Genomic DNA, 23055 nt, shown 5'->3' on the forward strand with positions numbered 1-23055 from the left:
TTATTATGTAGCTCTAACAGGAGGATGTTTGAAATTAGATTTTTCCTGTATATTTGAGGTGTTTCCTGGCTGTTCTACAAGGAAGTAAGATCGGCACGGCAAACGAAGGCAAAGTGCTGCAAATATCGGCTCTTAAATATTTATATAATGTGCTTAGTTGACATGGTGAAATAGAAAGGTTAAAAGCCAGCAGTCGACCCCGCTCCCAGATCCCGCAGTAAACTCAAGGAAAGCCCTTTAATCCCACTGCCTCGGCCATCACTTCAGTATCTCCTCTGCTCTGCTTTTTAGCAGATGCCCTGGCTCTTGTAGGTTTTTTTGCTCTCCCCTATTTCCTATCCCCGGGAAATCGGCGGTGGCTGTCGCTCGGATGCTTCCGGGCCCGTCACGACGCACGGGCCGTGCGCGGCCATTTATTATCAGGGCCGCACGCAGACAAACAGTAGTTATTATTAACTGCGCTCCGCTAAGAGGATTGCGTCCTGCACTCCCAGCCTCCGCGCAGTTATTTAAAGGGAGCTTGCATTGCCGCCCAATGCCCGCCACAGCTTTAGAGAGAGGGAGAGAGAGAGAGGGGGGAGGGAGGGAGAGAGGCAGTAGGAGAGTGTGGTTGGGGCAGAGGGAGGGCGATAGAGAGAGATATATAGAGAGAGAGAGACACGACTGACAGCCAAGGACACAGCAGGAGGAGGGGGGTAGAGCGGCGGTGCGCTCCCTCTCCCGCTCTCTCGCTCTCGCTCTCGATCTCTCTCTCTCTCTCTCTCTCTCTCTCTCTCTCTCTCTCTCTCTCTCTCTCTCTGGCTGGCGTCAGTGCCACAACAGTGTGCACGTCACAGAGAGGTGACGGTCTCTACCTGCTGGTGCTGGCTCTAGCGCTGCCTCTGTTGGAGGAGCAGCACGACGTGCAGAGCTGCAGCCATGGCCAGCCAGCAGGACTCTGGCTTCTTTGAAATCAGCATCAAGTCTCTGCTGAAGTCCTGGAGCGGCAGTGAGTAGTACTTTTCTTGTTATTTTGGTTTTCGCTGCTCCTTCTCCATCAGGGACTTGGTAGCTCTGGGTGGTGTTTTGACAGCAAGGCTGCCGATCTACATTTCTGATTTTTTTTTTCTGGTATTGATGGGGGTGCCAGTGGCTCCAAGTTAAAGTGATTTCAACCTTTAACAAACTCAAAAAAAAAAAAAAAAAAAAAGCCTCACGCGCTTAAGAATGTTGACATTGTCTCCTAGCAACAACCCCAGCCATAACTAGGACTTCCCCTGGAGCATCTGCTCAGTGCTGCTACCTGCTCTGCTGGACACTCTCCTGTGCACATCTTAGTTTTGTTTTTCTAGGCAACCCGAATATATTATAATATAATATATAATATTTCAGTCAGATTTGATGTTTTTTGTTTCAACTGGCTGTGCAGTCGATGGGTCTGCAACAGAGTCTAAATACCTTCTATTATGCGTCGGCGCACTGTAATAGGATTAGTGGGGGTTCAGCTTGTGCTTAGACATGCAACCACACAGATCCAGGCACCACCGTCCCAGTGTCAGGAGGAGTCGGGTGGGATCGGCTCATCATCATCCTGATTTTGATGATGCCATAGGCCTGTTTGATGCAAGTCATGGGAAGTCTGTTGTTTGTACCTTTGCACAAAGTATACAAATGGTAGAAGGTAGAAGAAAAACAATAAATAAGCTACAACACAGATGATCGTAAATACTACGTAGATATTTTAGATTTAAGTTGATAAAATTATGAATTTAATTTTTATTTTTCACACTACATAATATCAGGTGTTTGTTTATTTATTTTATCTGCCCCCTCTGACTGTCAAATGGGGGGAATTAGTAATTTTATTTGTTGGTAGAGGCCAAAGTACTTCTTGCTGGGAGGCCCGGACGAATCAATGGAATGGAGTCTAAAGAGATAGCAGAGAACACACTGCCCCTGTGAACACTCCTCCATCTCCTGATGATGTTGCATAATCCTCTGAATAGGTCACTTTGCTGATAAAGCCACAGGCAGACATTGTATCGCCAAGGCCTGCAGCTATGGCTTTCCCTAACTTTTGCTGTATTCAAAGTGGGATCTGTTTAAGTTATTTCTCCCAAAACATTGCTTCTGGTGTCTATGAGCCATTACGCAACCAATCACAAGATGGCAACAGAGAAACTGGTCTCGGCTAAGACAAAACTAAAACTCCTGTTTTCGTGTTTTGTGTTAGCGGTCCTAGCTGTGGAAACCCTCGTCAACAATCCATTTATTGTCATTATATGACAGAAGTGATGATGATGTGTTCAGTAATACATGGACAGTGCATGTGGATTTTCTGTTTGGATTATGACTGCAAAGTAAACAAAAAGCAGGCCCTTGGGGGTGGACACAGATTACTCAATAAGTCCAATAAACACTGTGGACCATGTAGCATAGAACTAGAATTGTGAGGCAGATAGCAGGTCTTTGGTGTTTGATGTTTATCTTTTTTTTTCCCACTGTTTCACACCTCCACTTGTGCCCTGAGGACAGTCCATGTCAGCCAATCAGAGCACTGCATATGGCTGATCTGGAACGATCGGCCAAACCCAATTTTCCACCGGTTTTCCCACCACGAGGCATTCTGTTGTTACGTAGCTCTCATTATCCAATTCACTGGTGTTTCCATGTCATCTGATTCTTTAAAGTGTTGTCTCTCAATTTCATTCCTCCAGGGTTTTTTTTCACTGCCGAAAATATAGTTGCATTTTTCCACACTAATTGGATAATTTCCCTTACATTGGTATTCACTGTGAATATGGGTTAACTAGGCTGACAAGTGGCTATGAATGTAAAAAACACGCACACAACCTAAATTGAGTTCACTATTTTGAATCCACTATTCTCTAACTATTTGTGATGCACATTCAGTGGCACATTCCAAACATACATTACAAATGGTACAAATGTCTCTTTATGTGTCACTGTAAGAAACAGAAGTACTTATATAAATGGCCTCCAACACTCAGTTTCCAGCGTGATGTCAGTCTGCTAAAACTAGACCCGATGGTCAATACTTTGAGACGGGCGCTTTAATCTGCTCTTCACAGAGGGCTGTAATCACTCTCTCTCTTCCCTTCACACTGTTATCCCAATATTTGCGTGACATCTAAGCCAGGAAACGTGAAATGCGATCGTCTATGAGTATGAGGATGTTACCCAACTCTCGGTTGGAGAAGTTCCCATCATCCTCCCTGACACCATGTCTGGTGACATTTTAGGAAATTACAGTTTTGGGAGGTCTACTTTCCCTTAGAAAAACTCTCCGGGCTACATTGTGACCCAAGTGAAAACACTTTTACTTTATATCCTTTACCGTATCTTAAATACAGTATATTTTAGTAGGGATTATATTTCGGGCTACATAGAGGAATTCTAGTTTTCCTTTGACCTAAAGAATTAATGACACACCAGCCCAAAAATGTCCCTCCAGATTATACTGTATAACGCAACCCTAAGCCTTTTTTTTTTTTTTTTTTTTTTTTTTTCGAAATAAAGGCCTTCACTGGACATAAGAACCATTTTCCTGTATTCCTGTTTCATTTTGGGGTTTGAAAGAGGCTTAAATGCTAATGTTTTGACATAAGCAAGCTTTCAGAAGTGCAGCGTCAATGCTTCCAACAGCAGCTGGACACGTTGCCCCCAAAGTCTGTGTTGACATGGGAATGTTCAGCCCAGTCAAGGAGGTCAGTCTGTATCTAAATATCCACCCACCCAGAAAGGATGTCTAATCTGGTCCTTTGCTCTCTTTCTCTACAGTACGTGTTTGTAAAGAACAAACCTGCTTGTAAATCAGATTGTTTCAGGACATACTGTAGTTGACTAAGAAATCTTTCCTGTTGAAGTTCGAGCCAAGCCGAGCTTCAGGATATCAACATACTGTGTGTTTGTTTTTAGACAAATCCTGAAACACAATGTACTGGATAAAAGGGGATTAGCCTATTGCCAGAGTTTTATATAAAAAAAAAGGAACATCATTTGTTTAGTTGTCAAAGTGGCTTTGCATTCTTGCTGGGAAAGGCGTACCCCGCCACCAACAATGGAAACAACATATACAGTAGAGGGGCACATGCATGACGGAAGTGCATTGGATGGCTGGTTCTTTGACAGCTTAATAAACTATCAAATATGTTGCTCATTTTTACAAAAGAATTACTGCTTGCGGATTACTGCTTTAAAATATACTTTTGAACAGTGTGTGTGTGTGTGTGTGTGTGTCTGTGTGTGTGTGTGTGTGTGTGTGTGTGTGTGTGTGTGTGTGTGTGTGTGTGTGTGTGTGTGTGTGTGTGTGCGTGCGTGCGTGCGTGCGTGCGTGCGTGCGCGCGTGCGCGCGCGCGCGCGAGAGCCTTAAAAGAGAGAAGCCCTTGTTATCCTGTTTGCATTGTCCTCTAGGGAGCACTGCCATGCCCAGGGAGTGTCGCCCTGGCGATGATGTAATTCACACTGGCCCAGAGTCACATGTAGAGTTTCATTCTGAACACAGAGCCCAGTTCCCAGAGAAGAAGAAATGGTACTGATAGCCATGATGTTTCTTTTTTTTGTTTTGTTTTCTTTTGTTTTCTTTTGTTTTCTTTTGTTTTGTTTTCACCTTCCGTCTCCTTCTGAAGTCTCTGCACAAGACCAACTCATGCTTGTCTCCACTTTTCTATATCTATATTGATGGCCCATTTCACATTTTGCTTCTCCACTCAAGTGTTTTCCAAATGGAAAATAGGGAGCAGGGGGGGTGGGGGGGGGGGGTGGTGTTAGAAATTTAATATCATGCATTAGCATCACCATGGCAATCTGTGATTAATGAGGCCGATTCCTACGACACTGGGTTTCTACATCACTCCAGAACAAAATCCTGATTGGGCTTTTTGAGGATTTTGCACTGTTTCTAGATAGCTGACTCGTTCAATTGCTCAGTGAAAAACAATGGATTGAACAGAACAACAAAATAAGAGAGGTGTGAAGAAATGTTTTTTTGTCATAGTGAGTGGGTATTGGATAATAAGCTTGAATCATACTTCATTTTTTGCCCCTTACAACAGTTACATTTTTTTGTGCTAAATTAAGTTATTTGACAAAAATGAGCCATAAAAAGACATTAAAGGACTCAAAATGTCAAAATACTGGGATTTACATTTAAATCCATTTGTACATTAAGTATATTTGATTAAAAAAACACGTCAGTGTAAAGTTTGAGCTTACTGTTATCCACTGCTCATTGAAGTTGTTTTTAACTTTAAAAAAGGCACAGTATATACTGTGTATATTTGTTTAAACTGAAACGCTGGAGTCCTGTTGCTTCCAGCCTTGACTTTAAGGGAAGTTTGCTCTGACAGAGAATGGTGTTTACACTCCGGTGGTCTGTGCCTCGTGCTTCAGCAGACAGAGGTGGGAGGATGGGGGGCTGGATCTGTTAGTATAGTGTGTACCCCGGGATAAATATAGTCCCACAACTATGCCACCATAGCATGTTAGCCCTCATCACGGTGCTGGTGCTAAAAATTCCTGCGTGACCTTCACTTTTGGAAGGCGCTGGGTGATCACGAGGCTACAGCGGGCCATAGCAGAGAAGCACATGTTCTACCGTAGCGCACTCTGCGCTTACTACCGACGCTGCCACTGTGGGTCAGTTACACATGGACTCTATACCGAGGAGAAGCACCAGAGCCAACACACACACAGCAGGGCAATGCTGATGGATTCTATTAGCGTGCACTTACGTTGTGACTCGGAATAACCCTGGATATTGTATCCTCCTTCTCCACCATGGACGGAATGGCTATACGCTGGAGTAAAGCCAGTCTAATCAGCTTCATTAAAGGCCTGGGTAGGTGCCGCTGAGAAACGTGCTCCTGGTGAGGCAGATCAAAGACTCGGTTTGCTGGAGATGCCTGGCAGAGGAGCCAACCACCTCCTGTTGCTCGGTCCACATACTAGCAACACACATTCCCCAGCAGCGAGAGCGAGTCCAATCATTACATAATGGCCGGATCGCAATTATTTCAGCTAATCGCAATCAGTTTGTAAAAACATTGGATTCTACAATCTTGTGTCTCCATAGAAATGTAATTTATATTTGAAGCCGATGTGAGAAATGTTTCAACTACCTAGAGTCTACCCAACTCTACCCAATGGCGATAAAAGGTGGTTTTGTATTATCACACGATTGTATGATAGTCAATTGTCAACTAAAATGTCTTGATCGTGACAGCTGTACCAGCAGCTGCTTACCAACTTTTAAATCAAGTTAGATATTCAGTTCATAATTTATAGTTTTGTCACTGCACGACAGCACCTGATGTTTACCTGTTCTGCTGCCCCACATTTAAAGTGTTAGTCCCCGGCCTCTGACCGTCATTAGGGAGTTAGTAATTATTGGGAGTGAAGCTGTGTAATTCATTAGTGCCGTAGTCACTCCATACACCTTTGACCCGGGAGTGAATTGATGTTGCTGCTAATGGTCCCTCTTTTGGCAGAAAGAGGCTGTTAAATAGAATAAGCTCTCCCCCAATTCTTCCATTCAATACATGGAAAGACTGGAGGTCCTTACAAAGCTTGACTTCATTAGTGTGGAGTGGATGCCACTTCTACAGTGTGGCTTAAGCATTCTGCAACAGTCAAATTGGCCCCTGCTCTGAAACGGAATTACATTTTCCATCATACCATCATACCATTTGGTTCACCTAGCAGGAGGGTGAAGCACACAGTTCCCAAACGGCACTTGGATTTGTTTTGTTCATGTAATTTTTCATGACATTCTCAATTCCCAAAATTGTTATAAGCCTGAGTCAATGTTTCCCATCAGAGTTCAACTGGCTACAACAGGTGTTGTGATTCATTCCAGGTGAATAATTTACTCCTCTGATTCACTGGTTTTACACTTTTCTCCGCTATTTATAGCGCAAGGTTAACTTTAACCTAAAATTAAGTTTTGGTGTTTTTTATAGGCTTAGCCATCGGTAGCTAAACCCTCGGACACTTCACAGCACTGGCTGAAGCACGGTCACAGGCAGGAGATTTCCCTCAAAGGGCATTGACATCTGTAGCACAAAATGAAAACACCAGCTGCTGCACAGTGTTTCCATTTCCATATTCATGCTCGTTGAAAGAGCCGCCTCAGGCCAGGCTCCGGCCCTTTGGACAATCTCTCTCAGGAATGTTCGTCATGTTGGGAACTACAGTAAATGTCCATGTTTGGAAAACCCTACTGTAATACCCTGGCTGGCGAGCTCTTTTTTTTTTTTTTTTTTTTTTTTTTTTTTTTAATAAACACCGCCGTAACAGAATTAGCGTAAACCATGTTGTTAAGCTAAGGCTTAAGGCTATGCTTTCTGTGTGTTGTTTCTCCAGCCTCACCTGTGGGGAACGGATACACCAAACCCCCCATCCTTCCAGTCTGCTGCCCTCCAGGAGACAAGGGCCCCCCGACCATGATGCCCATCTGCATCGATCCGGAGAGCAAGCCGGGCGAGTATGTCCTCAAAAGCCTTTTCGCCAACTTCACCACGATGTCCGAACGCAAGATCCGCATCATCATGGCTGAGCCGCTGGTGAGTCAGTAAATGGACCGCTTTCTGTTGCTCGGTCACGCACTAGCAACACACATTCCCCAGCAACGAGGGCATAATGGCCTGATCGCAATTATTTCAGCTAATGGCGATCAGTTTGTAAAATCTTTGGATTCTAAAATCTTGTGTTTCCATACAAATGTCATTAACATGTTTCAACAAATTGAATTTAAATTTTACACATTCTTTAGATTCATTAGTTGAGTTGATAAAATGTGACTGTCTTCACAACTTTTTATGTTCCAATGTTCAATGCTGATAAAAGGTGGTTTTGTATTATCACACAATTGTATGATAATTAATTGTCAACTAAAATGTCTTGATCGTGACAGCTGTACCAGCAACTGCATGCCAAATTTGAAACAAGTTAAATATTCAGTTCATGATGTATAGTTTTGTCACTGCACGACAGCACCTGATGTTTACCTGTTCTGCTGCCCCGCATTTAAGGTGTTAGTCCTAAGGCTGATGAGTCAGTAAAAAAAACAACAATTACTGACACTGTTTGCGTCAATTTTACTCTGTGCAACTTGCGGTTTCTATTGTGGTGGTTCTGTTTCCCTTGATAAGGCATTGTACAGCTTGGTTTTCTCGTTGAGTCTAAAAAAGGTTGTGTCAGGAGGAAGTTGTGTCACATTATTCATATTTGATACGAGGGCTCCGTAGGAGGCAGGTCTTCAGGAGCTTGATGGATGGTTGCAGCGATGTGTGTTCAAACCACGACCATTACGCATTGAAACAAAGTGCAGGCGGGATAAAACTTTCAAAGAATCTCAACTACGCTCAGGATTGAAGTAGACAGGGACTGCTGGGAAAACTGACTGGTGGATCATTCTACCAGAGTCTCTGCAGGGTCAGTCCACAGCCAACCCCGAACCATGTTATCTATGATTCATGATAACTGCTGTCTGTCAACAGTTAGCTGCAGACCCAGTGATAGGGAATGCTCTATAAGAGCTTAATGCAAAATTGGGCAAATTATTTTACGTCGACCTACCGTGGCTAAGAAGTAAGAAAAAATGAAGGGTCGCTTAGAATTAATCAATTGGGGAATGCCTGCACTAATGACTCGTCATGTCCAGTGTGGAGGCACGATACCTCACAAAACTGTTCAGAATCGCTGTCTTTACTGTGTTGGCTTTGTTTATACTACAGACTCTCTTCAACAGACAGTCGTTCACTCACAGGGAGAGGATTCTCGGGGTGATCGACGGTATTTAACAGATTACCCCGATATTTCTGATTCATTTTAGGTAGCTAAAATTTTTTCATAATGCAGCTTTAATGTAACGCACAACAGTAACATGACAGAGCTTTTCAAGCCAAAATGCAGGATTAGAACAGGAAACAAAAATCCCCGTAGAGCCAACTATACACCAGTTTTGAAATTGTTCACATAGCTGCTCAAAAACTTTCTGAACGTAATATGGGGTTGATGTAATCCGGCATGTAATATTGTAACTAATATTGACCCATTAGATCCAGTGGAAAGATGTGAATAAGGTCTTTGAATGAGACCGTGTCGGGGTGTTGGACAGGGGATCGAGGTCACAACCAGCGGTTCTGAATAAATCCAGTGACAGACAGGTGGTTGAAGAGCCTGGCTTCAACACCTGCCACAATAGGACCCTGCCAAGTCTTAATTGAAAGTCATCTAAAAATGAGCAACTAATCCATATCGCCAAGGAAAGCTGCCGAGTCTGAGTGAAGCAGAAAATAACAAGAAGCTTTCAGTCGCGGGGCTGTGTTTTTTTGGAGGCTCCATTTGAGCTTGTTTGATGTAATCACAAGGTAAACGTCAAGGCTGTGAGTCTGGCTGCTGTGGTTGGTTCCATGGATGGGGATTGCTAGGAAGCTGTCATGGCCCTCAGTCCACAGGGAAGTGTTGATTACCTCTAGGAATGGATCTGTGCATTCGTACCTGTGGACTACAGCTCTGAAGGGACGATGCTACTCCCTTCGCTTTCCTCTGAGCATTTTAATCAAAGACTGTATATACCTGGAGATATATTTTGTGAAGTGCAGCGAGTAGGGGTGCTAATAAAAAAATTCTGATTGATAGCCGACCCTCGTCAACCGATCCGTTTTTTTTTTCGACTTTTATACGCAAACACAGCTCTCCGTGCGATCGCAGAGAGATGTGGAGCCGTGGAGCCATTCCATATTTGTAATAATCTTTTAGTTGTTTACACTGTTTTTAGTTTTATTTGGAAGGACCTCGTGCCCTGTTCCTCCGTGAGCGAGTGACGTCAGCAGCAGATCCTTTAAGTCCTGGAAGTTGGGAGGTGTGGCCCCAATGGATCGAGCTTGTTGCTCCAGCACATCCCAACAGATGCTCGAGCGGATCGGAACCCAACCCCGCCCATCTATATGATGTAGAAGAAAACGTGATTCATCAGACCAGGCCACCTTCTTCCATTGCTCCATAGTCCAGTTCTGACGCTCAAGTGCCTATTGTAGGTGCTTTTGGCCGAGGACAGGGGTCAACATGGACACTCTGACCGGTCTGCAGCTACACAGCCCCATACACAGAAAGCTGTGATGAACAGTGTGTTCTGACACCTTTCTATCAGAGCAGCATTCACTTAAATAAATAATTGTGCTACAGTTGCTCTTCTGTGGGATCAAACCAGACGGGCTAGACTAAGCTCCCCATGAGCCTTGGGCGCCCATGACTGTCGCTGTTTCACCGGTTGTCCTTCCTTGGACCACTTTTGGTAGGTACTAACCACTGCATACCAGGACCACCCCACAAGACCTGCTGTTTTGGAGATGCTCTGACCCAGTCGTTTAGCCATCACAATTTGTTCCTTGTCAAAGTCACTCAGATCCTTACGCTTGACCATTTTTCCTGCTTCCAACACATCAACTTCAAGAACTGACTGGTCACTTTCTGCCTAATATATTCCACCCCTTGACAGGTGCTATTGTAACGAGGTGATCAATGTTATTCTTTTTACCTGTCACTGGTTTTAATGTTGTGGCTGATCTGTGTTTATTTTATTTTATAATTTGCGGTGATGATTGTAATTAGCTCAACCCTGCGGTGATGTCACGTGACCGCAGTATTGCAGTAATCGTCACGGCCAAGTTGCATGTGCCACCCAAATGAGTTGTATTTATGAAATTGATTATGCAGCATATTTTTTATTTTACCGAGCAACTAACTTTTTTTTATTCAATTTTTTATAGATAATATTAATTGGTCAAAATTCTTATTGTCAGTTAACGGTTAATTATTCACATCTCTACTGTAGGATTTCTTAAGTAATTTGTAAAAAGTTTTGTAAATGAATAATGGTGCTGAATCAGCCCGTCAACAGGCAGGGAGGCCTTTTAATCCTTGACATAGCATTAAGTGTTGACTTTCCATCAGTCCTGTACAGATGAGTTTGTCTTGTGTAAGCATTTGTCAAAATAACCTAAAAGGTTCATCAGCGCTGACGCTTAATTGGCTTTTCAGCAGAGTGTCAGAAGCATCTGTTCTGTTAACTGTGTTTTGTCTGGCCAGAAAGACAGATTCACCTGGAAGCTGAGAGTAGGAAAAAAGCTGAAGGGCTAAGCAGGTTTTGTTTTTCCCACTGTGTAATTGTTCAATGGTATGGACACTAATGGACTGCAGTTTACCAACTGAACCTGACCTCTGACCTCTGAATTGGCATTTTTTGAGGAATTGACAGTCCATACAGTACTACCTTGCATTAGATTACCTTCCAATATCTGCCAGACAATGCCAATCTACTTTACCTTACAACATGTTAAATGCAAGTCCTTGTATTAAATGTTAAACTGTGGTTTTGGATTGAATGACATGGAAAGGAGTTGCTGGGGGAGTCTCTACCCACATGTACGGGTTTAGGGAGGGAGACGGAGTCGTTCGGGCAGTGGAGCACCGACATGGCGAGGATTTTATTCAGAATGTGAACACAAAGGCTCCCTGGCAAAACAGGAAGATAAACTAAAAGGGATTAAAAGAGTTTGTTTGTTGTGGTCGTGCTCTGGACCGCAGGCGTTTCAGCGTCATGCGCCTCAGCCACCTTCACCGAAAGACAAAACAACATATATGACTCTCCCTGTAACACATGCAGTTATACTTTCTCAGCCAGGTCCGACCAATCAGCGCCAAAGAGGCTGATTGGGCAGAGCCGGTAAAGCTGCGCCGCCACGGAGGCAAGCCAGCCCTGTGCAGACGTGGCTTAACCACGCCCCCCCGTCTGCCACAGTCGCGTCTTGGGGTGTCAATATAATATGCAATGTCACGGCAAACGTGTAAAACTGTGTTATATTCACACATTTTTTCCGTCCATTACAAAATTTCAATTGAATGCTATCTTGAACAAATCTACACATCATTATAATGTGGGCGCAAAAGTAAAATGATACATTTAATCAAATGAAGTTACCCTCATCGAGTTTGTGGGTGGTAATGCAGACAGCGCTGCATGCCGACTGAAAAGCCAAGAGCCATATTTCCCTGCTGGTTTTTGGGAAAGTAAACAAGGACTTTGTCAATAAAGTGATGCAGGGTTCTGTTGTCTTGCAACGATAAGTGAAGATTAGCTGTACTCAATTGTACTGTACTCACAAACTATTTCCTTCACTTCTGATTCCATAAATATCTGTCATATTTCATATATTCCAGGAATAGCAGTTTGAAAAAGTATTTCAAAAAAGGATATCTTCTCACCATATCTTTTTGATACTTTTTTTATTTATCTCTTCTGGATGATTTATCATATGGTGTAACACCGTCAAGTCTCTGGACAACATCCCATTAAGTGTTCTGCCAGAGTCGGGGAGGTTGCTGCTCACACTACTCCTTTCAGACTAGTTTTTTTCCCCAATACATTCACCGTGTCTCCCCGTGGTTGGATTTGAGGTGATGGTAAATATTTGCAGTGTTTCAAATTTTGGTGCCCGCTAGCCCTAGACACGTTTTTGCACAACACCTGCAGTGGTGATATGTTGTCTTTTTTAAGTTTCCTTACAACAGCTGTATTTAAGATAAGATAAGATTTGGTCGTTTTTTGTCCAATCAAATTTTTATTCTGAATCACAGATTTAGTATGTTTTTAATCAAGCACTTTGCACATGTATCTCTGTATCTTCGGTCATTCTATTTAGTTTATGTCACGTTAAAAAGACTCCATCTGAGTTCTAGCCCTTTGCCACCAGTCAGTTGTGCATTTTAATATTTTTGCGCAATTTCTTGAAGATGCTAGAAAGCAATATAACCTGCAGCCCTAACCTTTGATATGGACATGAAAGGTGACAAAAGCCAATAAAAAGTAACTTATAGGTCACATGACATATGGCTTGGTAAATTGACAGTTTTCCCAATACTTGATACCAGACAACCCCATTGTACTTAAACACAATGATGCAGACGGCTCGCACAATAAGAGAGCGTCTTCAGCCCCAAAATCTCATGAAAGACATTTTTCCACAGAATGATTGAAGACTTTAATAATGAGAAAGGCCATCAAACCCCCATCTCTAACTCCTGACACTGGCTGCTGTGGAACAATGATTAATGCTCTGTCTCATTAAGATCAGGCTGTAAGATCCGTCTCACAAATCCCCACTTCATACTCTGCAGCAGTTATGAGACAAACTTTAGGGACTTTGGCAACGTTTTACTTAGGGTGGGATCAACATAATCAATCCAATTCCAGGCTAAAATAAAGTATTGGTATTGGACAATATGCCCCATACGACAGTTTTTTATGCAAAGAACTATTTAAGAAATTGTCAGTATAAGGTTTGATGATCTATCTAAATATATAATTTGGGTTCCCTTCCAATTACATTAAGCAGATTCTTTTATCCTAAGCAACTTACAATTATTTAAACACCGACGGACGCAGCCATCAGGAGCATTTAGGGGTTAAGTGTCTTGTTCAAGGACACTACAGCATGGTAGCAGGAGGAGCCTGGGATCAAACCAGCAACCTTTAGATTACTAGACAACCAGCTGTACCTCCTGAGCTACCATCCCCTCTAATGTTTCCTCTTTCTGTGTTCACAGGAAAAACCCTTAACAAAATCACTACAGAGGGGTGAGGATCCTCAGTTTGACCAAGTAAGTCCGGGAAAATACGACAACAAAGATTATGGACAAAAATCCCTCTATTTCACCTACTTTGTTGATTTATTTTAGTAAGCAATTTGTTTATTTTAGTACGCAATTTCTTCATTGCTTTAACATGTGAAAAGAAATTGGATGAAAGAAAAATATGATGTCTCCCTCTCCCACTCCACACCTTGTTCAAATCAGAAAAGGACCTTTTTTTCTTTTTCATCAATGAGGTATCTTTAAATTAGTGCATTATCAACATAACTGTAAAAAAAACACACGCTGACATTATACACCTAGATTCTGATCATGGCTCCCCTTCATACAACCACCTCATTACTGAGTTCCTCCTAACATCGTGGCATATTACTGTATGTGACGCCATTAAATCGCTGGGTTTCTGTAAAGGGGGCGTATCTCGTACTGGAAGGTCTTGTGGAGTGTTTACCCAGAGCGCTAGGTGTGTCCGGCAGGTCTGAAGCCTCTTTCACGGCCACAGGGCTGTGTTTGTGCCATTCAGTCACCTCACAAGGCCAGGATTATTCTCCAGCCCTGCGCCCAATGAAGGCCTCGCTGTGTTCCCCCGCTCGGACCAGACTCTCCTCCCTTCCTGTGTGCGCGGGAGCTGGAGCCGTCCCGCCTTTCCTTCCTGCACTCACCCCCGCACCCTCCCCCAGGAGAGGGAGGAGAGGGAGGCTGCCCCACCAGCACCCTGGCTCCCCACGCAGTCCCACTGTGGAATGTTCCTCCCTGCTCTCTGGCCTTTTCTTTTCCTCGAATCCTCCCTCTCCTGGTCTTGGTTCTTTAACAAAAATTGTTTCGACCGTGTTACAGACTGAAAGCAGAATAAGATGGTTGTACAGCGTTATCTGTTGCTCTAGTTTTTGCATTTGCATGATATAGCATGCGTCTCCATCTCTTTAGCTGATCAGCGCCATGAGCTCCCTGGCCGAGTTCTGCCTCCCGTCCATCCTGCGCACGCTGTTCGACTGGTACAAGAAGCAGAACGGGCTGGAGGAGGAGCTGCATGAGTACCGGCCCAGAGCCAACACCAAGTCCAAGAAGTGAGACAGAGTTCATTCCCTGTTTCCTTGTCACTGTATATCAAAGATTTTAAAAAATAATATGCAGATGAAGATGCTGGGGACTCATCTCAAACCGTTAATGTTACTGTAGATAACGTACTTAGCGACTCTTTCAATCCTGTGGCTCTTATTATTTCTGTCTTCCAGTGATGAGCAGCAGAGAGATTATCTACTTGAAAGGAGGGATCTGGCGATTGACTTCATCTTCTCTCTTGTTCTAATAGAAGTTTTAAAACAGGTGACTACATCCTCCTCACTGCTCACTCTGAGATACGTAAAGTAAATATTCAAAGTTAATAATTATCAGATCATCATTTAAAATGGCATCTACGTTCTTCACTGTTTTTTTGTCTGCTATTTTATTGAATTTAAATCAACATTTCCGTGCCTCTCCATGTCTCTTCCTCCACGACCAGATGCCGCTGCACCCAGTACTTGACAGTTTGGTCGGCGAAGTCATCAACTTATCCTTTAAGCACTTTAGATACAAAGAGGGGTGAGCTTCCACTCCGCACCGCTCTGGTTTATATTTTTATTCTGGTGCTGTAGGGTTCGTGTTGAAGCTCTGCTGTGTTTCCCCGCAGGTACCACGGTCCCAACACTGGCAACATGCACACTGTAGCAGACCTCTACGCAGAGGTCATCGGGGTTTTGGCCCAGGCCAAGTACGTTTCCAACAGGATGCTGAATGAGACATTTATCAGTCTAAAAATACATGTTTTGAACCGTTGTTGTTTACATAACATAGAATTTGTATCTGAGTTGTAAGTGGTCACAATGCAATGTAATCAAATCTACCTGCAAAGTAATTAAAATAAATAAATAAAAAGTCCATCTTATTGTGAAATAGTAATAGATAAAAATAAAAAGTTAATACTGAAGTTAAAGTAGCTTTTTTTTTTTTAAACAAATTTGATATTGGAGGAAATCTGAAATGCACAAATAGTAGATGGTCAAACAATTTTTCAACCAATGATCGTTGAGTTTAACGCGATAGATCCTACTGTTCCCCCGTCCCTCTCTGTGAGACATTCCATCGCTTAAGAGACTGGAACTCACTGTAGCGCCAACACTTTTGGGTAAGAATGCCTCACTCCAAAGTAGGAGTGGAAATTGATGTCTGTTTATTTGAAGTTTTTCGGATCATCACGGCAAGGAACAAACCCTTAAAATGGAGATACTGTATGGTTGGTGAGCGGCCCGCATACCTCCTTGCCAACCCTGCCCTCTGCTTAGCTTTAAACAGGAGCCACTCGACTGGCAGGCAAAGAGGTTTCACTTGGGATTGATCAAGATAACACGGTGCTATGGAGGATGTATGGAAGAGGTTCAAGGCTACATGAGAAAAACTGCTGCCGTGTGATTATTCTCATAATTTGGACTCTTTTATTTTCATAGAATTCTCACAGAATTCTGGGATTTAAATTCATTACAATTACTCTGAGAATAAACTCAAACTGATGTCTGACTTTATTATCAGAATTCAGGCTTAGAGAGATTCAATTCAGAACTCTTTTTTTGTCCATGTGGCCAGAGGAATGCTTTCTCAGAGCTTCCTAAATTCAGTTTCTGACTGTAGTCCAGGTAATAGTCGCTCATCCCATGTACAGCTGGATTGTGTTTCACTTTTGACCGCAGTGACTGTTTTAAGTATGGTACTTATTATTTATGTACTGGCCAGCCGAGTTCAAGGATACTCAGATGAGTTCCCCTGATGAATTGCCTGCTAAAGTTAGACCAATAGAGGAATTTTATCTGTGTTTAAATTTGGCGTAATGATCCAGACCCAGACCCTCTGTCTGCAGGACTGGACAGTGTGATGTGCCATGGAAGTTGTTGCTTCATCCTCCGTCGATCACGACCTTTCCAGAGATCCCAAGTTCAGATTTATATTGAGATGAGAGGACGCACTTTAGGAACGGTGCCTTGGGATTTGCCTCACTTAACCTTGTAAAGCCCATAGAGAGGAAGTCATATAAAGTAAGAGGAAAGCTGGAAAATGTGTAAGTTCGGACCCATTATCCATCCAAAGGGATAGCTAGGATAAACAATTGAGACCCGTTGAGAATGTAATTATAGTACATTAAAGATTCACACACAGAAAGTGTGAAGGTTGTAAGATTTTGACACAGGGTTAACTTAACAGGCACCACCACTCCATTCGCCGTCTGATCTGACGATTTATTTCTTTTCCCTCTCAGGTTTCCCGCTGTGAAGAAGAAGTTCATGACGGAGTTGAAAGAGCTGCGACAGAAGGAGCAGAGTCCCTACGTGGTACAGAGCACCATCAGCCTCATCATGGGGGTCAAGTTCTTCCGGATCAAGATGTATCCGGTCGAGGACTTTGAGGCATCGTTTCAGTTCATGCAGGTACAAAGCCAATAATGAACTAGTTTCCTTTAATTCCCTCTTCTCCAACCCATGTTTTATCACCATTTAATGCTGAATTATAAATGGCATCTAAAGTTTGTCTCCGGTTGTTTTTTTAGGAGCTTTGGCCCTGATTCCACTATTATATATTTTGTTCAACTCTGCAGGGACGTTAAGAGGACTTTAACTATGAATTGTTTGATTTTATATTATTTTCATCTCATCCAGGAGTGCGCCCAGTATTTCCTGGAAGTGAAGGACAAGGACATTAAGCACGCCTTGGCCGGCCTCTTTGTGGAGATTCTAGTTCCCGTGGCAGCCGTAAGTTTTTCCTACAGTGTAGATAAACGTGTCATGAATTACCGCGGTTGTTGTTTCGGGGGTGGGAAAGTGGAAAGTGTGGCATCCGGCGATGTGACTGTGAATATGTGTTCCGTCGTCCCAGGCGGTGAAGAACGAGGTGAACGTGCCGTGTCTGAGGAACTTTGTGGAGAGTTTGTATGACACCACCCTGGACCTGTCGTCCAGGAAGAAGCACTCGCTGGTCAGTTTGTTCCTCATGAATCCTCACTCTAGTGCAGTGGTTCTTAACGTGGGGTCCGGGGACCCCCTAGGGCTCCTTCCAGCGGTTCCCGAGGGACCCCAGGAAAATTATTGTTAATCTTCTCTGTTATTTCATTGGCAAGACATTGGCACCATTAGAGAACACAGTATACAATAATGAATGTTGATCATAGTTTGACTGTTGTCTCCCTAACTAAGGTTTAGACACTAAATCATATCTAATCGGGATGCAAAGGTATGTTATTGAACCGCTCGGTACGCCCTCTATGGTTCAATATGCACAATGAACTGCGTTATTACGGCATCACGGTAGAAGTCCACTGGACATGTTGACACAGTGTACGGGTGCGGTGCGGCCTGAGTGCTGCTTCCTATTGAATCCACCGGCCACATCAGTCATGCGAGGTCTGTGAATCTGATGAGAATCTGGGCTGAAATTAATATTTAAATTATCCACTATCCTGGACACCTCCCCTCCAATCAGATGAACTTATGCAAATGATAACAACCCTCCAATGAACTTTAACCTGCGTCTCCGCCCTCCCCCCACAGTCATACACACAGAGCGTTACACTAGTAATTTGTGGCAGACTACTATAAAAACAGTTTTTACACCTTTAAACTTAAAAAAAAGTAGGATATAGATATAGAAAAACCGTACCGTTACCGTGGCCCCAAAACCATGATACAAACCGAACCGTGAGCCTACTGTACCCTAATATCTAACAATAGAAATCTGCTAAGGTTGAATCCGAGATCCATGGCTGAATGCGGATCAAATTGAGTTTCCTTGATGTGAAAAAGGTTGAGCATCACTGCTCTAGTGTAATGCTCAAGATTGTAAAAAACTGGACCAGTAAAACATCAACTTTTAAGCAAATGTTTGGTTGTAGTTTCATCTCGAAAGGCTGTTGAAACTGATGAGACTGTCTGTCCTGCTCGCAGGCTCTCTACCCGCTGGTGACATGTCTGCTGTGCGTCAGCCAGAAGCAGTTCTTCCTCCACAGATGGCACATTTTCCTCAACAACTGCCTCTCCAATCTCAAGGTAACGTGACAAATTATGAAGCAGCTACAGCACCAGAATATTGTAGAGTATCTAGATTCATTGATGAATGAGTCTAAAATAAGGTAGCTTGGGTAAACTTGACTGTAATTATCCAAATGAAAGCCCTGAGCCATGCATGTATGACCTGAGGAATGAGGAATATTTTAGCAAAGCAAAACCCCCCAAAAAACAGGAGTGAAGCTGATATATATTTTTTATTTCAATAAAAAACCTTATGAATCACATTTTGTAGAGGGTGGTCCGGGGACATTTCCAGGCATGTTGCCAGGGCGTCGTATCTGGGGAACGTCCCTGGAAGCAGGGGCGTCCGGTCACACTGTGGAGGCTTTGTTTAGAAGTTAACCTGACCGTCATTGCCAGCATTAATCATCACGGCTCTGTAATTCCAATTACAATCGTGGCCCGTGTTGACATAATTGAGCTCTGTGTGTTGTTGCAGGCCGTGTCCAGTGGTTTTAGTGGGGTGATGACTCTCGTTTGTATTAATGTGATGTAATTTTCCCAAATGACATTGTGTGCAGAGTAAAGACCCCAAAATGGCACGTATTGCACTGGAGGCTCTGTATCGCCTCCTATGGGTCTACATGATCAGAATTAAGTGTGAGAGCAACACTGCAACCCAAGGGTAAGTATTTCTACTATAACTTTTACTGAGACTGTATCTAGTATTCAAACCGGTTATACAAAGTTCACCAGTTGTCCCAGTGGCTATTCGACGCTTCTACTGTATGTTCCGTTTCCACCACATAAAAGCTTTGGGGCCGAACAGAGAACTGAGCCTGTCCAGAGGTGACAGTTATAGCTTCGTGGGAAGTCAAAGTTCTTCCTGAGGAAAAGGAGTTTTTTTCCCAATGGAGCTCACTGTCCACACTACGGCTTTATTGGCTTTGGGGGAAAAAAAAAGAAAAAAAAAGGAGGACAGGTCTTTGAGTTTTGTCTGCTCAGAGGAGCGCTGGTGGCCCGGAGGTTTTACTGCCATCTCCAGACACGATTACAAGCCCTAAAGCCACAAACAGGTCAAGCCTGACTTCACACAGGTGTTAATGAGGCCCCGAATAATCTTGGCTTTAAATAAACCTCTTAATGAAAAGAAAAACCTGGCCTACAGCACATAAGGGATGGATGTGTGGAGCAGGCCATTCTGACAATTCTGATGATTTGCCGAGTGGAAACGACTACATGTCAATCTGTCAACCAATTTGTTTCTAATGTAATTAATGTAATTCTGTCATTTTCTCTATGTCTGTAGTCGTCTCAACACCATCGTCACAACGCTCTTCCCTAAAGGATCCCGCAGCGTGGTTCCTAGAGATATGCCGCTCAATATCTTTGTCAAAATCATCCAGTTTATTGCACAGGTACGTACAGGATTCTCAACACATCGACACCAAAACGATGCAACTTATCTATAGTTTCAAGCACAAACTGTACCACTGTACATTCGTAAACGAAAATCCATGTCACTTTCGTTTCTTTTCACGTTGATTGCAGGAAAGACTCGATTTTGCCATGAAAGAGATTATCTTTGACCTTCTGTGCGTTGGAAAACCAGCAAAAGCCTTCAGTCTTAATCCAGAGGTATAGTTTTTACATTCTGTTTCATCTGAATTTGATGCAAATTTGTGTTTTCAATCTGTTCCTCTGTATAAGGTGGTCATTATATAGTTCGTTTTTCTACGCGAAAACTGAAGCTTTTAAATACAGGATTGATAAGTCTAAAAAATCAAGAACCCTAAAAATGCCGACTTAATAAGAATATTTCTCAAATGTAACCTTAATCGTAATATAGCAACATAACAAACCCTTTGTTCTTTTTCAGAGAATGAACATCGGCCTGAGAGCGTTCCTGGTCATCGCCGACAAGCTGCAGCAGAAGGACGGCGAGCCTCCGATGCCCAACACCGGCTGCACCCTGCCCTCCGGGAACACACTGCGGGTGAAGAAGACCTACCTGAACAAAACCCTGACGGACGACGAGGCCAAAGTCATCGGTGCGCGGGAGGGGTCCGGGGAGGGGGTTTAGAGGGGGGGGTCTGACGGGTCGGGTGACCTCCTCCCAGGGTGGTGACCTCTGTTCCCTGTGCTCTCCGGCCTCCAGGGATGTCCCAGTACTACTTTCACGTCCGCAAAGCCATCGACAACATCCTGAGACACCTGGACAAGGAGGTGGGACGCTGCATGATGATGACCAGCGTCCAGATGCTGAACAAGGAGCCTGAGGAGATGATCACGTGAGTGCACAGTTTAAATGTAAAAAATAAAACTTTAGAATGTCATTTTCACAACTGTTAAGAAGCTATTAGCTGACGATGAATTAGATAAATCTAATGAGTTTCTAGTCAGTGGCACAGAGAGTCTGTGCACACAGACTATATTATTGTGCAGTAATGTGATTGTTATGGGAACATACGTATTCAAGCAATGATTCATTGGATACAGTGCCATTATTATTATTATTTTTATTATCATTACTATTATTATTAATAGATGTATTGAACTGAGGATTTTCAGTGAAGCCAGTGTGTTGGATTCGCAGAGGTGAAAGAAAGCCCAAGATCGACTTGTTCAGGACGTGTGTTGCCGCCGTCCCTCGCATCCTGCCGGACGGAATGTCCAAGTCGGAGCTGATCGACCTGCTCTCTCGGTGAGAATCCTGGGAAGATTCTAGAGGTTCTATGCGACCGATCTTTTCACACCCATAGGTGTCTTTCCGGGTCTGCCCTGCCACACTCATCGCCAGGATTTTTGATTTGCCTCACTTAATGATGCTGGCCCGGGTAGAGCCACAAAATGCGTAAATCTCACTGGTCACTGCTTTAAGGTTAAAATCAGGTTAAAGTTGATTCTGATGAATAGAGAGTAAACATCATCAGCATAGCCTATGACTATGACCTGATAAAATTATTTTCATGTATCCATGCAAAATGCTTACACTTTGGTGTGAAGTGCCTTGCTTACGTGGAATTTCAAGATTCAAGATTCAAGAGGTTTATTTGTCACATACCTATACATACTTTCATACATTTATGCAGTGAAATGTCTCTGCAAAGCACCTGGAGATTATTCAAAATAGTTACTAAACCGAACATAACAGCGAACCTAATTCCTACCTAGCTAACTAACTGAAACAAACTGATTCCTAAAACGTGACGCAGTTAGTGAATAGAATAATATAAGTAAAATTTAAATTAAAATAAAATAAAACTCAAAAAGGTTATACAAAGTCGGGGTACAAAATAGAAGGGAATAGAGTTATGTATATGGGATAGGCTATTTGTATATATAGTACATATACGTGCAGTAAAGTGCATGTGAATAAAGTAAGTATGGAGATATACAGTACAGTATACAACAGTACAACACAGCAATACAGTAACACCGGACAGAACAGCAATACTTAAACTTGCTTGAGCACAGTGGGTGATATTTGAGATGTTATTTAGAAATACATCCTCCCTTTTATTATTTGGCCTGGCCCTTAAAGATCTGAGGAATACATTTGGGCATTTTAGTTATCGAAATTACTTGAACATTGCCATCATTGATCAGTCAAACAGGCTCATTGGGTTTCAGTCCAAGTGTCATTATCAGCTTTGTGCTGCTTCAGTGACCAGCCATGATTTTTTCCCTTGCAAATTATGGCCACCTGGTTTATCAAAGCTATAATTACAGTATCTGATGCTAAATCTGCTCACTGTGACGAAGAGGAGATTAAAATGTCAATTTTCCAAGTTCATGATATATGTGTCATTCTTCAGGCTTTTTATTTCTCTGCCTCATTACCAAGGTTGACCATCCACATGGACGACGAGCTACGTCTCATCGCCCAGAACTCCTTGCAAAGTCTGCTGGTGGATTTCTGCGACTGGCGCGACGATGTGCTGTTCGGCTTCACCAACTTCCTGCTGCGCGAGGTTCAGGACACGCACCAGGGAATGCTGGACAACTCCTTGAAGCTGCTGCTGCAGCTCCTCGCTCAGTGGAAAGTGGCGCTGGTCGTCCCCGGGAAGAGCCAGGACTGCGGCAAGATACACGCCGCCGAGGTTCGCTGCTCTGAATCTTGAACAGCGTCTCTGATAAGAGGCTCCAGACGCTTTGCTTTATCTCTGACTCGCTGCCTCTATACCTCATCAATTCAGGCTTTTGTGGAGAGACTATGTTTGTATCGAGTCGTTTGTGTTCATTTTTAATTGCTTACTCCAATCTAAAGATTAGCATTATTCGCTTGCTTCACATTGAATAAAGTCGCAAGCTCTAAGTAGATTAAGGTTTTAAAGCATTGTGCTTTGGGAGTTACGATCATGATATTTAA

General features: G+C 43.1%; 1 protein-coding gene across 3 annotated transcripts in view; it reads left to right on the forward strand.

Moving 5' to 3' along the window:
- Positions 1 to 918: 918 nt before the first annotated feature.
- LOC307234942 (protein furry homolog) overlaps positions 919 to 23055 on the forward strand; it is a gene marked incomplete at its 5' end in the record, with an annotated part of 58914 nt that continues 36777 nt past the window's right edge. For 2 of the 3 annotated variants that reach the window (XM_080006824.1, XM_080006826.1), the window contains 18 exons: positions 919 to 988; positions 7363 to 7562; positions 13609 to 13662; positions 14581 to 14720; positions 14889 to 14979; positions 15158 to 15237; positions 15326 to 15406; positions 16943 to 17111; positions 17340 to 17432; positions 17557 to 17655; positions 18621 to 18722; positions 19265 to 19368; positions 19993 to 20101; positions 20235 to 20321; positions 20563 to 20734; positions 20842 to 20974; positions 21280 to 21387; positions 22531 to 22786. In XM_080006824.1, coding sequence (XP_079862950.1) covers positions 919 to 988; positions 7363 to 7562; positions 13609 to 13662; positions 14581 to 14720; positions 14889 to 14979; positions 15158 to 15237; positions 15326 to 15406; positions 16943 to 17111; positions 17340 to 17432; positions 17557 to 17655; positions 18621 to 18722; positions 19265 to 19368; positions 19993 to 20101; positions 20235 to 20321; positions 20563 to 20734; positions 20842 to 20974; positions 21280 to 21387; positions 22531 to 22786 — 2148 coding nt within the window. Of the gene's footprint in view, positions 989 to 5702; positions 5840 to 7362; positions 7563 to 13608; positions 13663 to 14580; positions 14721 to 14888; positions 14980 to 15157; positions 15238 to 15325; positions 15407 to 16942; positions 17112 to 17339; positions 17433 to 17556; positions 17656 to 18620; positions 18723 to 19264; positions 19369 to 19992; positions 20102 to 20234; positions 20322 to 20562; positions 20735 to 20841; positions 20975 to 21279; positions 21388 to 22530; positions 22787 to 23055 lie in introns of those variants that run through there. The other variant, XM_080006825.1, reaches the window with a different exon arrangement.

Source organism: Zeus faber (assembly GCF_960531495.2).
Source record: "Zeus faber genome assembly, chromosome: 9".
NCBI classification, from domain to species: domain Eukaryota; kingdom Metazoa; phylum Chordata; class Actinopteri; order Zeiformes; family Zeidae; genus Zeus; species Zeus faber.